The 17,264-nt window shown below is 35.4% G+C and overlaps 1 pseudogene and 1 gene segment (V, D, J or C); both read left to right on the forward strand.

The window, feature by feature from the left end:
• Positions 1-255: 255 nt before the first annotated feature.
• Positions 256-16,290, forward strand: LOC122966906 (annotated as a pseudogene).
• LOC122966543 lies at positions 9,107-9,559 on the forward strand. The segment is given in 2 exon segments: positions 9,107-9,155; positions 9,243-9,559. Coding segments are annotated over 2 exon segments (366 nt in total).
• Positions 16,291-17,264: the final 974 nt, after the last annotated feature.

A 17,264-nucleotide genomic window follows, 5' to 3' on the forward strand; every position in this document is an offset into this window, starting at 1 on the left:
AAAATAAATATCACATGACTTATTATAATATATAATTATAATAATAATAATTCAGTGGAGGCATTTACCAAAAAGTGTTCTCTCTTCTTGACTCACAATATTTATATTTCAAGTGGTGAATTTGTTGCAGCAGTATTTCAGTTGACAACTACACTTTAAAAGCTCTTCATCAAAACATAAATAATCTTTCTTTATGACACTTTTAATTTTAGTTTGTGGCTCCACATAAATTACTTTTGTCAGTCTGGACTAACAATGAGAGGAAGGACTGAACAGGACAAGAAATGTAACATTTTCTGCTTTTACTCGTGAGAATACAAGAGCTTTACTAAACACTTTCACAGTCTTTGGTACGATCTGTCTCCAGTATAGATGCAAACATTATAGGTGACCTCAGTAGATCAAAATATTATCAAACTGTAAATAAGTTAAATAGGCTGTGGTATTAAAATAAAATAAAGTTATAAACAACTAACAACAGTGTTACTTCTTTCTTGCTCCTCTGCACTATTATTAATGATTATAAATTAAAACAGGTTGTTTGATGTCTTAGTCCTCTGCATATTGTAGATTAATGTTCACCATTTTTAAAAATGGTTCATCAGATTTTAGATGTCCTTTCTTGTAGGCAGCCATTGGTTTTTGTTCATGTTTATGAAAATCATTTTAGTTATCTGAGGTGAGATTCATCTCATGTTTTAGCAAAGTTAAGATTTTGTGTCATGATAATTCAGTTGTGAGTGTGTTAAAAATATGTATTTGTTGAGTGATACTCTGATATCCAACAACACGAGATGGTTGCAACTCAAACTTTGAATACAATATTCAACTTTTGAAGACAATTCTGATTCAGTAGAAGTTTCAAATTTAGATTGTTTAATTCAAAATTAATTTAGCTTGTGTTGAAATTATTACATTGTGTTTTGCACAGCAAAGAAAAGGCCAAATTCTATCCTCCATGTGAGGACGAGTCAATTCAAAACTTGGTTGACTTCCAACTTCACTGATCCAACTGCAAAGAAAATGACAAATTGTTTAGTTTCTACTGCGACTTTTGTTTTATGCAACGTAAAAGAGTATTGCATATTTTAAAAACTTCAATGCAGTTCTCTGCTTGCTGTGAGGTGGAGTCAATGCAAAACCTTGATGTCTTCCACCTCTACTTATCTGACTGCAGAGAGGATGACAGAAAACAGTGGACACACAGTTTAACATGATGGACTATAGGACAGGACTGCTGCTTTTAACTATCTGCTGGGCAGGTGAAGATCTTCACATATCTGGAGTTGAAGTTGTTGTTAAAAAGTTACCAGCTTAAATCAACTGATTATTTTCCTTTTTCATCTTGACAGGTGTTGATGGTCAGACTCTGACAGAATCTGAACCAGCAGTTAAAAAGCCTGGAGAATCCCACAAACTGACCTGTACAACATCTGGATTCACATTCAGCAACTACTATATGTACTGGATCAGACAGGCTCCTGGAAAAGGACTGGAGTGGATTGCAGCTATCAGTTATAGTGGTGGTAGTAGCAAATACTACTCTCAGTCAGTTCAAGGCCGGTTCACCATCTCCAGAGACGACAGCAGACAGCAGCTGTATCTGCAGATGAACAGTCTAAAGACTGAAGATTCTGCTGTTTATTATTGTGCTCGAGACTCACAGTGACTGAGTTGGTTGAGCAGCTGTACAAAATCCTACAATACTCATCAACATTGGGCTGAAAAACTCCAACTATCTCATATGGTTAATCACTTATTACCTATTAGATTTTTAAAGAGAGAATCCTAATGACAGTTTTTTAGAAAGATTTTAATTCATTAACATTATACATATACATATATACATAACATTAACATTTTTTTTTAACTTAAATTTCAGTACTGATACAACAAAAAAGTATTTTATGTGAAACTCCAAACCTCCACACAGCTGCAGAATACTTGGCAAATGATGAATTTACATATACAGTAATAAATGTTTCATTAAAATTACAGATACATATCCTTTTCCATGTGAGACTATTTATAACTTTCAATTCATTCACAGTAGACTCACCAAAGACAGATTTTGATAACTATTTATTAATGTTTTTTGTGGATGACAATGTGTTTTTATCCATTATTACACAAAATCTTATCCATGCAACACTCAGTATTAGACTAAAATCAGTTTATCTACAATAATACATGAATAAATGGTAATTCATTTTAAATAAAATCATAGCACCATTTTAAGTTCGCTAAATCAACAATATATCATAGTACACTCTATATATTCAGTCTGGAAACTTGATAAGAAAGACTGAACTCTTCACCTCAAAGTGATGAATAGAAGTAACAAGAAATAAATAATTATTTATTCAACATCAACCATGTTCTCTGCAGCTCTGATGCTGCTGCTGGCAGCTGGATCCTGTGAGGAGCTTTCAGTGGATTCACACTAATAAACACATTAGAAACACTGAATGATGGAGATAATGTTGATTTCTCTTTCCACAGGTGTGTACAGTATTGATCTCATCCAGCCAGACTCAATGGTTGTGCAGCCTGGACAGTCTTTGACCATCACCTGTCAGGTCTCTGGTTTTTCTCTGACTGATAACAACTATGCAACAGGTCGGATCTGGACAGCGTGAAGGAAAACCAGTGGATTGGATTTTGCATCGGTGGGGAGGAGGTGACTTTTACCAAAATAATGCTCTGAAGAACAAGTTCCTCTATCACAGACACACTTCTACTAGTTCAGTGACATTAACAGGACAGAATCTGATCTGCAGCTTGAGGACACAGCTGTTTATTACTGCGTACGTGTAAACTCCACAGTGATACAAACCACCAACAGATAACAGACAAATACCCAGCAACCAAGTAACCCAACCACACATTTTCTATATATATCACTGATACTTGAGTTCAATTTAACATGTACCATACAAACAGTCTTTCTTTCTATTTTTGGGTCTATAACAAAACTTCAAGAAGTATAAATAAATAAGTGCTCTGGATATTATATTGTAAGAGGAAGCACAAGTTATATTGGAAAAAAAGCAAACTTAACTTAAACTATAACAGACTTCCAATAAGTGAGCCACTCCCTCCCCATGATACTCGGATGCAAGTCTTCAGTGTGTGCAGTGTACTTCTGTCCTGCTGACTGGTCTTGTTGTTCTTGTAGAGCATCAGAAGTCACATCTCCAGCCTCAGGATGATGAACACACTCACTCTTCTGCTGGTTGCTGATGGTTGATACCAGAAAACCTACCAGATGACTGTTTGTCTCATTTTCTTCTGTGGTTCATCTCTCCTTTCATCTCATCAGGTTGTACAGGTCAGAGTATGGAGTCCATTCCTTCCAATTCAGTAGTGAAAAAGCCTGGTGAGACTCTCAGTCTCTCCTGCAGGGGATCTGGCTTCACATTTAGCTGCTGTGTTATGCTCTGGATCAGACAACCTGCAGGAAAAAGTCTGGAATGGATGGGGAGCGGCTACTCTGATGCCAGTAAAAATACTTATGCTAGCAGTGTGAGAGGACGTGTAGAAATCAGCAGAGATGATAGCAACAGCATGGTTCATCTGAGACTGTCTAACTTAAAGCCAGAGGACTGTGTATTACTGTGCCAGAGACACACACTGGTTAAATTAAGCAGAGAGGCTTTACAAAAACCTAAAACACCTGCAGGGGGCAGCAGGAGACCCGAAATATGATGGCAGTGAGAACAGAATGACAATGACACCAAACAAACACACAAACACAGAGAAACACTGCCTGCTTGTTAGGGATTTTTCAACAATGTCACGGTCAATAACTGACAGTGTTTTCATTTTATTGAGACTGCTGATGTCTACATGTGTTTGTCTTTCTCTGATTTTTAAAACCTGCAAAGTACAAAAAAATGATAATTTTAATTAGAGTTTTAAATAATAATCACATTCTTTTACAGTCTGTAAAAGTATTTAATAAGTTGTGTCATTCAGTAATTACACATTTTGAGCAATCAAAAATAACAAGTGGAGTTTCCAATGGGTCTATTCTCAGACCTCTACATGCTCCCATGCTCCGTTAACAGCTATTACACAGCTTGGATCAGACAGCCTGCAGGGAAAAGACTGGAGTGGATTGGAATCAGAGTCAGATACACATCATACTACAAAGATTTACAAAAGAACAAGTTCAGTATCGACTCTTCCAGCAACAGAGTGACTCTAAATGGACAGAATGTGCAGCCTGAAGACACTGCTATGTATTACTGTGCCAGAGACCCACAATAACACAAACCATCAGCTGACCTGAACAAAAACCCCTCAGTGCCTGAACACTTGTAACATGAAGCCACCAGAGGAGGAGCCCTCAGACCACTAATGATTTCAACACCAGTTCACTGAGGGAAAAGACGTCTACTCTAATCTACTGTATGTTAAAAAATGTGGAAATAATATATATTCTACGTTCTAATAGTAGGGATTTATGATTTATGATTAATGCCAAACTCATAACTTACTAAGTCTGTGAGAAAATATAATGTAATTCAGATAATTCAGTTTGCATAAAGTGCAAAAAAATAACAGAAATCCGACATTCATTTTCAGGACATGAACTAATAGTTACTTATTATTACAATAATACCTTTGTGTATGATAAAGTGATATACTTGCAGCCCTGATAAAAACATTGAAGGGTTAAAATAATTTAGTTTATTTGAAGGTAGAAAAAAACATGATAACAGAAGAATTGAGACTGAAAGTAAATCACTTTAACAAAGAAAAATATGCAAAAATTCTTTGTTGAAACACCAGTATTAGCTGTATTATGACATAATAATTTCCAAAATATTTAATGGAATAACATTAGAATGATCATAATGACAACTGTTGCGGCTCTATGTGTTCCCTGTGCTGTTTGTCCTTTTTCCTCTCCTGTGTATTGCTCCACCCAGATCAAGTTAACACAATAACGTTTTATTCAGTGTTGTCCATTGATTCATCATTTAGCAGACTTACATTTTCTTAATGATGATAAAGTGGAATCTGACTGTGTATCAGGCTGAAGCTACATTACATTTTAAATATATTTGTTCAGCTTTAATCTGATGAACAAAACACAGGAGGCAGCAACTGAAGATGAATAATATAGTTCAAGATTTAAAACATATGTAGATCAAAGACACGACTGTAACTCACAGTCTGATCCAGTAATAATGTGTTTGGTGATTTGCAATTGAAAAGGCGTCAAGGTTAAAATACAGAATATTTTCAATTTTTAGAAAACAGATTTAGACATCTATTTGTATCTCAGCTCAACAGCATCCAGTGACTTTATTTCAGCTACTTCAACAAATGTAGTAAATTTAAACATTGTCACATAAATTCTGTTAAAACATGTTAAGATTATGCTCCCTGTTTAAAAATCTCACTTTCAAACTACATTCTGCAGCTGCACCACAGTCCTGCTCACTCAGCATATTAACATATAATCTACAATATTATAGGAATTATGTTCCATCAGTGTGACTAATCAGATCATGAGTAATAGAGATAATTATTCATTGATCCTACGTGTCTAAAGCTTCATACCGATTGTTTAAATTTAAACTGAGATCACACATTATGCGCAATAAATATTTCAGTGCAGGAGCTGCTCCAGAAATGACTGATGCGCATTAAAGCGATAACTTTAGAAAGTTCTGAGTAACCAACAACCAACAAGGATTTTGATTCTGACACACAGTAAAACATCGCTAATGAATGTGCTTTGATACAGACTGAATGAACGAGGAAATGGAACAGCGTGTCTGACTCAAACATGCAAACATTACAGGTGAACTCAGTAGATCAAAATATTAGCAAACTGTAAGTAAGTTAAATAAGCTGTGGTATTAAAATAAAATAATGTCATTAATAACTGACAATAATATCATTATTTGCTTGGTATAAATATCTTAGTTCTATGTGTATTGTAGATTAATATTGACCTTTTTTTTTTTCTTTTTACATATTTTTCACATATTCTCATCAGTTTTCTTCACTTCAAAAAACAAAAAAGCAACATTTGTTCAGGAGGTACTTTTTCTATTAAAACTTAATGATAATAAGTATGAAATTATTATTGCACATTTTAAAAAGTTCCATCCAGTTCTCTGCTTGCTGTGAGGAGGAGTCAATGCAAAACCATGATGTCTTCCACCTCTACTTATCTGACTGCAGAGAGGATGACAGAGAACAGTGGACTCACAGTTTAACATGATGGACTATAGGACAGGACTGTTGCTTTTAACTATCTGCTGGGCAGGTGAAAATATTTACAGATCTTAAATTGAAGTCGTCTTCAAAAAATTAAAAACTTAAGTAAGAATTTTCTTTTTGTCTTGACAGGTGTTGATGGTCAGACTCTGACAGAATCTGAACCAGCAGTTAAAAAGCCTGGAGAATCCCACAAACTGACCTGTACAACATCTGGATTCACATTCAGTAGCTACAACATGAACTGGGTCAGACAGGCTCCTGGAAAAGGACTGGAGTGGATTGCTTTTATCTACAGTGATAGTAGTGGCAAATACTACTCTCAGTCAGTTCAAGGCCGGTTCACCATCTCCAGAGACAACAGCAGAGAGCAGCTGTATCTGCAGATGAACAGTCTGAAGACTGAAGATTCTGCTGTTTATTATTGTGCTCGAGACTCACAGTGACTGGAGTTGGTTGAGCAGCTGTACAAAATCATACTCATCATCTCTGGGCTGATAAACTACTTTGCATGATTAATTTTTATGAAGTATACATTCATGCTTTTTCATGTACAAAATACATTTCATTTCACAGTTCACACTTTAATAAGGTGCTGAATCATGAAAATGAGATATTAGGTATTTGTGTGGAACATTCTGATATATTGGAGGTTTAATTTAGACAAGTAAATAAACAAGGATTAATAACATGATGAGTTTTCAAAAAATTCCAAAGCCAATAAAACATAAATAAATAATAAAGTAGATCAAACAAAGAAAACTAGTCCTTTAAATATATCTTTCAACAATGCATCTTCTGCTTTTCTGTGTTCACTGTCATGTTGGCACTTAAGTGAATATTTTGGGTAACTAAGGAAAAGTAAAAAGTAAACAATTAAAAAAAAAAAAAAAAAAGGAAAAGAAAAGAAAATCCAAACTTGAGAGGGAACATAAGGATTAACTGGCTATAACAGTTTTCCCAGCAATGTTCACATACAGGAGGATCCATTAGTCCCCCATTACCTCACATGATTAATGTCCTCAGTTCAAGTAGTTCAAGAAGACGACAATGATGAAAGAAATTTCCTTCACACCAAAAGATCTTTTTGGAACCAGTAATAGTTTAATTTGGTTTTAAAAGTAGTTTAGTTTAAGTTCAAAAGTTTTAATTATCTTTTTACCTAAACTACTCAACTAACAACTAACTATGTTTTAATATGAATTTCAGTATCTGAGCAGCTGTCTAGAGACTCCAAGTTTCACTGAATGTCTGTGGCTTCAAACATCTGCAACATTGAAACCAATAAAAGTATTTTATGTGAAACTCCAAACCTCCACACGGCTGGAGAAAACTCATAATGTTACATGATTTTGTTATCACTTCACTTTCTGTTGGCAAATGATAAATTTAAGTATACAAGTAAAGAAACAAATACAGTAATTTTAAATTAAAAGTAGATATAAATAACTTGTCAGACTATTTTTAATTCACAGTTCATTCACAGTAGAGTCACCAAAGACATATTTTCAAAACATTTTGTTAATGTTTTCATCCATTATTACACAAATTAAATTGTTGTATCTTATCCTTGAAACACTCAGTATTAGAATAAACTTAATTTGTCTACATTGATAGAGGGTAAATTATTTTAAATGTCATGTCAAACAAAATCATTGCACCATTCACAAGTTCAATAAATTAACCATATATCATGTTTAAGTACATATTCAGTCTGAAAACTCGAGAAAGAAGAAAGACAAAGCTGTACAAAAACTGGAAGACACTAAACACTGTATAAGAAGCACTGAAGCATGTCAGGGCTTTGAAACTAATTTCCTTTTGAATGATGGCCAATAATTAACAATGAAACACATTTCATCAATACAAAATAATTGGTCATTGTGTTGAGACACTTTATCCTGAAACATTTAGTCATCTGATGGGAGCAGATCTTTAAATGTCTTTAAACATGTCAATATCTCAAAATAACACTAATACTAATATTCATTTTTCTACTTGTAGCTGACCAACAACCGAGAAAAACAAACACACGGCAGAAAAAAAACTATTTTATTTTATTTATATAGCCAAACAAAATGACAGATTATATAATTTCCTCAAAGTCCTTTTCAGTCTGTACAGCATACAACACCATTCATCCCTAAACCCTCAGTTTCAAAAAGGAATTTCCTCAAACCAAAATATTACAAAAACAGTGTTGCATGAAGTAGTGCGACAAAAGCAACATAAAAAAAAAACTCACAACAGATTGATTTCATTATTTGTCATGATCACAGTGACTGCAGTGGTATCTGATACTCCTTCCATTTTCATTCCTTCAATTATCATTTATATCAGTTAATATCACTCATTGCCATCTTTGCTCAGTCACAGCTGCCTTCACTGCCCTTTGCCTTTCATGTACTGTATGTACACTGAAATGTTCCTGTATATAATCACATTTTAATATGTATGTTGCAGTCCTGTGATGTTTCTGCTACTGACAGTAATTGTAGTAGGATATTCCTTAATAATTATCTGTTAACATTTTCTTTTCTGTTAATATGAAATGCAACAAATGTGAATTGGTAGAAGTTTGCTTGGAGTTTAATAGTTAAACAGCCTCTGTGAATCCACTGATGAGCTTGGAATAGTATATGTGTTGGATTGCACATCTCACACATTATAATATGCTTTATTAAGGGAAATATTGATGTTACACAAATGAGATCAGTAATTTCCGAGTTTCAATAACTGAAAGTAAATTGCAATCCAGTTGTTTCCTCCCTGTGAGGAGGAGTCAATGCAAAACTTTAGAAGTCTTCCACCTCTACTTATCTGACTGCAGAGAGGATGACAGAGAACAGTGGACACACAGTTTAACATGATGGACTATAGGACGGGACTGCTACTTTTAACTATCTGCTGGGCAGGTGAAGACTTTTAAGTTTTCATTTTAACTTCATCAAATCAAGTTATATGCTTAATGCATGTAATTAATTTATTTTTTGTCTTGACAGGTGTTGATGGTCAGACTCTGACAGAATCTGATCCAGTGATTAAAAAGCCTGGAGAATCCCACAGATTGATCTGTACAGCCTCTGGATTCACATTCAGTGACTACACTATGAACTGGGTCAGACAGGCTCCTGGAAAAGGACTGGAGTGGGTTGCATTCATCAGTCAACCAAGTGGTAGCAAACAATACTACTCTCAGTCAGTTCAAGGCCGGTTCACCATCTCCAGAGACAACAGCAGAGAGCAGGTGTATCTGCAGATGAACAGTCTGAAGACTGAAGATTCTGCTGTTTATTATTGTGCTCGAGACTCACAGTGACTGAGTTGGTTGAGCAGCTGTACAAAATCCTACAATAGTTCTCCTTACTAGGATGATAGATCACAACAACCATCTCTTGTGATTAATGTCTTCAGTTTAAGTAGTTCAAGAAAATTTTGTAAGTCCTCTACTCCTATTCATCTTTGGAGAACAATGTGATATTTTTTGGGCCTTAAAGATACATTTTACAAGAGAAAAAAATATTTCTAATAAGAGAAGTATATCACTTGGATATGTAAATCATATTAATAGACAGAGCTGTCTTCATTATTACCAAAAAGCTTAAATTAAGATGTCTGACACACAAGAGATTACCATCAGTTACAGTTTCTGGACTCAGTATTTGAACAAGACAGAAAAGTTTTTTTTTTGTTGTTTTTTTCCCCTTTATTTAGTGCAGAGTGTGAATAACACAAATTGAGTGCAGGACAAGTGATAAACATGAAACCCTTATAACACAGGACAGTACATACAGGAGGAGCAAAAAGGACCAAACAGTAACCCCAAGAAAACAATAACATGAAAATAAATTAATAAATAAAAATAAATAAATACACTTTTGGCTTAGTACAAAATACACGTGGTGTGTGTGTTAGTGTTGGTGTGTAAGGATGTAGAGGGAAGAGAGCAGAGAGAAGGAAAGAGAAGAAGAAAGAGAAAGAAAGAAGAAAAAACAGAGAGGAAAAGAAATGGAAAGCTGCAGTGTTGTGGGGGATCTCTGGTTTGGAACCAGGGTGAGAGATAGAGTTTTATTTTATTTTATTTTATTTTATTTTATTATTTTTTTGATTTTTATATTTTGAATGTGTTTTACACCCTTAGCTTAAAAAATAAGATAATCACTGAATTAAAACATTAGTTGTGCAGTTAAATGTTTTGTCTAAATGTTTAACCTGAGAGTTAATTATTAACAGTCTGATTATTTCACCTTTTCTCAGTTTGCAGAATTAATATGAAATCAAAGCTTCAATACTCACTGAATATAAAACAGGATGTTTTGTACGGTATCAATGAAGTTTCAAACTACTTCAGCAACAACATTAAACTGTCAACATTGTCAGCTTATCTCACAGACACCCCACTAAAGATTGTTTTAAACTAATATAATTATCTTTTATAATTATCTTTTAAGGGAAACAAATAGTTTTATGCAGATCATCACACAGGTTTCAGTTCCTGAACATCTGTTCAGAGTCTCCAAGTTTGTCTGGGCTACATGTGACTTCAAACATCTGCAAAAACTGAAAACATTCAAACTTTTGTATTCAAAGCTCCAAACCTCCATCTAACCAGAACAAACTCAAGTCTTCATGCTATCTGAGTATTTCCCCTGTTACTTCACTGCAGTAATTAAGTAGATATATACTGTACATTCAGACACACAGTAAAATATTTGTCGATTGTTGACTTTTAATTTTTCTTTACTTTAAAATATATATTTTTTAATCTTTCTTTCTCTTTCTTGTCTTCATTTTTCATTTCTCATAGAGATTTAGAAAATATTAAATAAAATACAACAAAAATTACAACTAAAATAGTAAAATCTTGGCTGTAAAAAAATTCTATCAGAAAAAATTCACATTAATTTGAAGTATTGTCAAAATCTTCATATGATTTTTAAAAATTAAAATGATGAATGAAATCAGGTCTATATAAATGTTCTTTATAACAATGTAATTCAACAATAACTTTATTTGATTCAATTATTTCTTTCTACTTCAGTCTAGATTTGAGAAGAAATGCTGATCTTTTCACCGTCAACAGAACCCATTTAAATAAAATGTAATCAGTGTGTGTGTGTGTGTGTGTGTGTGTGTGTGTGTGTGTCAGTGAGAGGACAGAAGAGCTCACATCAGTTCAGCTTCAACATCAACCATGTTCTCTGCAGCTCTGATGCTGCTGCTGGCAGCTGGATCCTGTGAGGAGCTTTCAGTGGATTCACACTAATAAACACATTAGAAACACTGAATAGTCAGATGAATGATGGAGATAATGTTGATTTCTCTTTTCACAGGTGTGTACAGTATAGATCTCATCCAGCCAGACTCCATGGTTGTGCAGTCTGGATAGTCTTTGACCATCACCTGTCAGGTCTCTGGTTATTCTCTGACTGATGACAACTATGCAACAGGTTGGATCAGACAGCGTGAAGGAAAACTATACTGTCCTCGCAATGAGTAGTCTTTATCCAAAGCTAGACAGTTAGCCAACAGTCTGCAGTCCTCCAATAAACACAAGGCGTAACTTTTCTTGCATGTTTAATGAAGATCCACATTTACTGTAAAACTGTGACAAAGCACAAATGCAAACAGAAATCAGAATCTGAACAATATTCATTACACTGACATAACTATGTAAGAAATAAAAATGCTGTGTCACTAAGCAAAACAGGTCAGCTAACAGGTTGCAGCTATGCTAGTCATCAATTTAGTCACCTCAAAAAAAAATACACAGCAAATATATGATGCATATAGTGTAAAGAAATCGCTAACACATAATACTCACGGACAAATAGTGTCCAAGGCAACAATGTTGAAAATAAATAGCTGCAGCAGACGCCGACACATGAGCTCTCTACTCTGTCTGGTTAGCTCTGGAGGAAACTTCCTGTTTTGTAACTACTTCTGTTGAATGATCAGGAGGGGGCACTGCAGAACACAAAAAACTACTTGCACTCAAACAAAGGGCAGAATACTCCCCGCCTGGCACAATACTATTGTACCACTAACAGACAATGAATGAGATACAAACATTAACATGTAAATTGTCCATTTTCTATTGTCCCTCAGACAAAAGGACAACCATCTCTGATATCGGTCTCAGAAACACTTTCACACTCCCTTCTTTTGCTGTCCTTACTTCTGCCTTGCGAACCTTGTTGTCTTTGCTGAGGAATGTCTTAATAACAAGTCCTACAGGCCAGTTGTTCCTGTGAGCTTGGTGATCCTTGAGCAAAACAACGTCTCCAACTTTGATGTTGGGCTTGTTCTCTGTCCATTTCCTTCGATTCTGAAGAGTGGCAAGGTATTCCCCCCTCCATCTCTTCCAAAAGGCGTCTGCAAGACACTGAACCTGTTTCCATTGTTTTGTGTGGAGCTCTGTTGGGTTAAAGGTGCCGGACGGTGCTGATAGAGCACTCGTCTTCTGAGTCAAGATCATTGCTGGTGTAAGGACAGTTGGCATGTCGGGGTCTGTAGACAATGACACCAATGGTCTTGCATTCATTATTGCCATCACCTCAGCCATTAAGGTACTCAGTACTTCATGTGTGACTCGAGTATGTGCAGACTGAATAAGCATTGCATCCAAGATTCGTCTTGCAACACCAATAAGTCTTTCCCATGAACCACCCATATGTGAGGAATATAGGGGATTAAATTGCCATGTACAGCCTTTTTCCTGAAGATAACTGTTCAGCGTAGCATCCCTGTGATCAATACTCAATTCTTTACAGGCACCATCTTCCTTCCTTATAAACAGATAATCAGTAACTGTCATAGTTTGCAGCAGAACAACTGGGGAAACTTTATACATCTGAACAGAGAGAACTGAACCACAGTGTTTATTACAGAATGAAAATTTCAATTGCCTTGAGTTTATTGTTTGTAGTTACTATTCATGATAAGAAAACCAATTCTTTTACTTCTTATTTAAATGTTCAACATGTGATTTTCAAGTTTGATGGATGATGATCTTCATTTCTTTGCTTACAGGAGTTCAGAGTGAGATCAAACTGGACCAGTCTCAACCTGAGGTGAAAAGACCTGGAGAGACAATGAAGATGTCATGTATCATATCTGGATTTGACATGACAGACTACTATATTCACTGGATAAGACAGAGACCAGGCAAAGCTCTGGAGTGGATTGGGAGGATGAACACAGGTTCAAACTCTGCTATCTATGCCAGCTCCTTTCAAACTCGTTTCATCATAACTGAAACTGCGTCCAGCAGCAATCAGACAGAAGATTCTGCTGTTTACTTCTGTGCTCGAAGAGTCACAGTGACTGAAGACAGTGAAGCAGCTGCACAAAAACCTCCACAGACAACAAGAAGCTACATATGATGACAGTGACATCTTGGTTTTCTGATGAGCTGCATGTTACAAAAGCACTTTGAAAATTGAATGAATCAATGAACCAATCCCTGCATTACATTCATAAAAGCTGATCCAGAGGAAAAACGATTGTTTATCAATAAACATTAAAAACAGCAATAAAGTAGCATTTAAAATGCCACAGTGATCATATCCTCAAAAAAAGCCACAGACAATAATCTAATTGTTAAAATTGTTGTCCATGTATGAATAAACGTAATAAGACATCTAGTTACAGTACAAAAGATCCATTTTTATTGTTTTTATTGGTTTTTTTATTTATTGTCAAGAAAAACTAATCCTCCAGTAAGAGACACATTCTGGGATGTTTGAGAAAAATATTATGTCATATGATTGATCTCTCAGCAGTAATGTGTGGTAGAATTCAGTGGATGAATGGCTTCTAATATGAAGTTTGTTCTCTTTGTTTCACAAATGTGTCAGCACTGCATTTGTCTTAAAGAAGGCACTCAAAGGACTGGAATAGTATGTCTGTTACTTGTTAAAATCGATTGTGTTGTTGACATTTTACACAAATCAAATCCTCCTGTACATTCACCAACAATAAGTGAGATGTCCTCCCTGTGTGAGGAGGAGTCAATGCAAAACTCGTTTCTACCTATACTTATACTGTATGATGGCAGAGAGGATGACAGAGAACAGTGGACACACAGTTTAACATGATGGACTATAGGACAGGACTGCTGCTTTTAACCATCTGCTGGGCAGGTGAGAACACACACAGATTTGATCTGACATAGGTTTCTTTTCTGTTTTAAAGTTGTCTCCAAAAACTTACCAACTTAATGCATGTGATTGTTTTCATTTTTGTCTTGACAGGTGTTGATGGTCAGACTCTGACAGAATCTGAACCAGCAGTTAAAAAGCCTGGAGAATCCCACAGATTGACCTGTACAGCTTCTGGATTTGACTTTGGTGGCTCTTGGATGGCTTGGATCAGACAGGCTTCTGGAAAAGGACCAGAGTGGATTGCAACTATCAGTAGTGGTGGTGGTAGTACCAAATTCTACTCTCAGTCAGTTCAAGGCCGGTTCACCATCTCCAGAGACAACAGCAGACAGCAGCTGTATCTGCAGATGAACAGTCTGAAGACTGAAGATTCTGCTGTTTATTATTGTGCTCGACACTCACAGTGACTGGAGTTGGTTGAGCAGCTGTACAAAATCATACAATACTCATCTGTATTAATAGACCACAACTATGTCACATGATTCATGTGCAGAATGTGTTTCAGAGTTCACACCTTAATTAGATGCAGATTCATGAAAAGAAGACAATAGAAACGAATGATGAAGATATTTGTGTGGAATACTGAAATCTATAGCAGAGGTGTAATTAAGACAAGAACATAAACAAAGATAAAGTGCATGATGTTTAGTTTTTTTTCCTCAAAATATTCAAAGTTAATAAAGCAAGTTCAGAGCTATAATGACCCACACATAGAAAGGAAATACTAGTCCCTTAAACAATGACAACAAGGATCCTCCTGCTGCTTTTGTGTTCACTGTTAAGTTGGTGCTTCAGTACATTGGATGGAAGCTGCAGGGGAACAGGTGACTTGCACAGAGCTTTAATCACTAACATCTCCCTTCTCACAAGTGAGTAACTTCTCTTGGGTGTCATATAAGAGTAATAGTTACTATCCCTGTTTTAAAACTCTAGGGGCAGCCAAGTACTGATTTGGTTTAACATCAGTAAAGTCCATAGAAAGCAATGGTAGAGAAGGAAAGGAGTTACCCACTTTCTGCTATGAAATATCCAAAATCTATTACAATATCCCATCCAATTATGTTGTGTACCACTGCTACACACTGATGGTTGTTTATAATGCAAATATAATCAAATTATATTAATTGTACATTGATAATTGTTTTGTTAATGTTGGTAAACAAGTTAATCAACTTGAAACATGACAGAATTTTAAACCTATACAAACATGGATGGGTCTTGCTTCCTGGTCAGTAAACAACTTATTCTAGTTTCAATAAGTAAGATCCAGTTGTTTCCTCCCTGTGAGGAGGAGTCAATGCAAAACTTTGATGTCTTCCACCTCTACTTATCTGACTGCAGAGAGGATGACAGAGAACAGTGGACACACAGTTTAACATGGTGGACTATAGGACAGGACTGCTGCTTTTAACTATCTGCTGGGCAGGTGAAGATCTTCACATATCTTGAGTTGAAGTTGTTAATAAAAGGTTACCAGCGTAAAGAAACTGATTATTTTCCTTTTTCTGTCTTGACAGGTGTTGATGGTCAGACTCTGACAGAATCTGAACCAGCAGTTAAAAAGCCTGGAGAATCCCACAAACTGACCTGTACAACCTCCGGATTCACATTTAGTGACTACAGCATGCACTGGATCAGACAGGCTTCTGGAAAAGGACTGGAGTGGGTTGCAGTTATTGGTAGTGGTAGTGACACATACTACTCTCAATCAGTTCAAGGCCAGTTCACCATCTCCAGAGACAACAGCAGACAGCAGGTGTATCTGCAGATGAACAGTCTGAAGACTGAAGATTCTGCTGTTTATTATTGTGCTCGAGAGCCACAGTGACTGGAGTTGGTTGAGCAGCTGTACAAAATCCTACAATACTCATCTTTACTGGGTTGAAAAACCTGAACTATTTAATGTGATTAATGTCCTTAGTTGAAGTAGTTCAAAAAAATGATATAAATCCTCTTCTCTCGCTCATCTTTTTGAGAATCACGTGATATTTTGTTTGGCCTCAATGATCCATTTTCTAAGATAGAAAATATTTCTAAAAAGAGAAGTATATCACTATGATGTATAAATCATATTAATAAACAGAACTGTCTTCATTATTATGAAATAGCTTAAATGAAGATTTCTGCCTCCCAAAGTTTACGATCCATGCAGGTTTTTGGACCAAAATGATTTGATGTGTTTTACACCCTTAATGAAAACCATTCTAAAGATAAGATGATCACTGAACTACAAACAATAATGTCTAAATGTTTAACCTGAGACTGACTTGTTAATAGTCTGATCATCTCATATTTTCTTAGTTTGCAGATTTTAAGATGAAATCAAACTTAAATTCCTCACTGAGTACAGCAAAGGTTGTGGAGCTTCAACAAACTACTTCAGCAACAACGTTAAACTGTCAAAATTGTCAACTTACTTTGCAAACACTCCGCACCCCACCCGACAGTTTTACATTTTATTTTTAAGAAAACCAAATACTTTTATGCATATCGTCACACAGATTTAAATTCCTGAGCATATGTTTAGAGGCTCCAAGTTTCTCTGGGCTACATGTCTGTGGCTTCAAACATCTGCAAAAACTGAAAACATTTAAAATTTCAAACCACCAACTAGAACAAACAATTTGATTATTTCCACTTCACTTCAATAATTATATAGATATAAAAAGATACTGTAGAATATTCCTCAAAAACTGGTATAAAATTAATCATTATTACAGAATATTTTTTCTCCTTCCTGTCTCACAGTGATTAAATATAAAAATGAATAAATTACAACAAAAAATAATCAATCGTTAGTAGCTTTAAAAATATCCACTACATTAACATGAAGTATCCTCATAAGCTTTTGTTGAGTTT

The sequence above is a fragment of the Thunnus albacares genome, chromosome 17, assembly GCF_914725855.1.
Source record: "Thunnus albacares chromosome 17, fThuAlb1.1, whole genome shotgun sequence".
In the NCBI taxonomy this organism is placed as follows: domain Eukaryota; kingdom Metazoa; phylum Chordata; class Actinopteri; order Scombriformes; family Scombridae; genus Thunnus; species Thunnus albacares.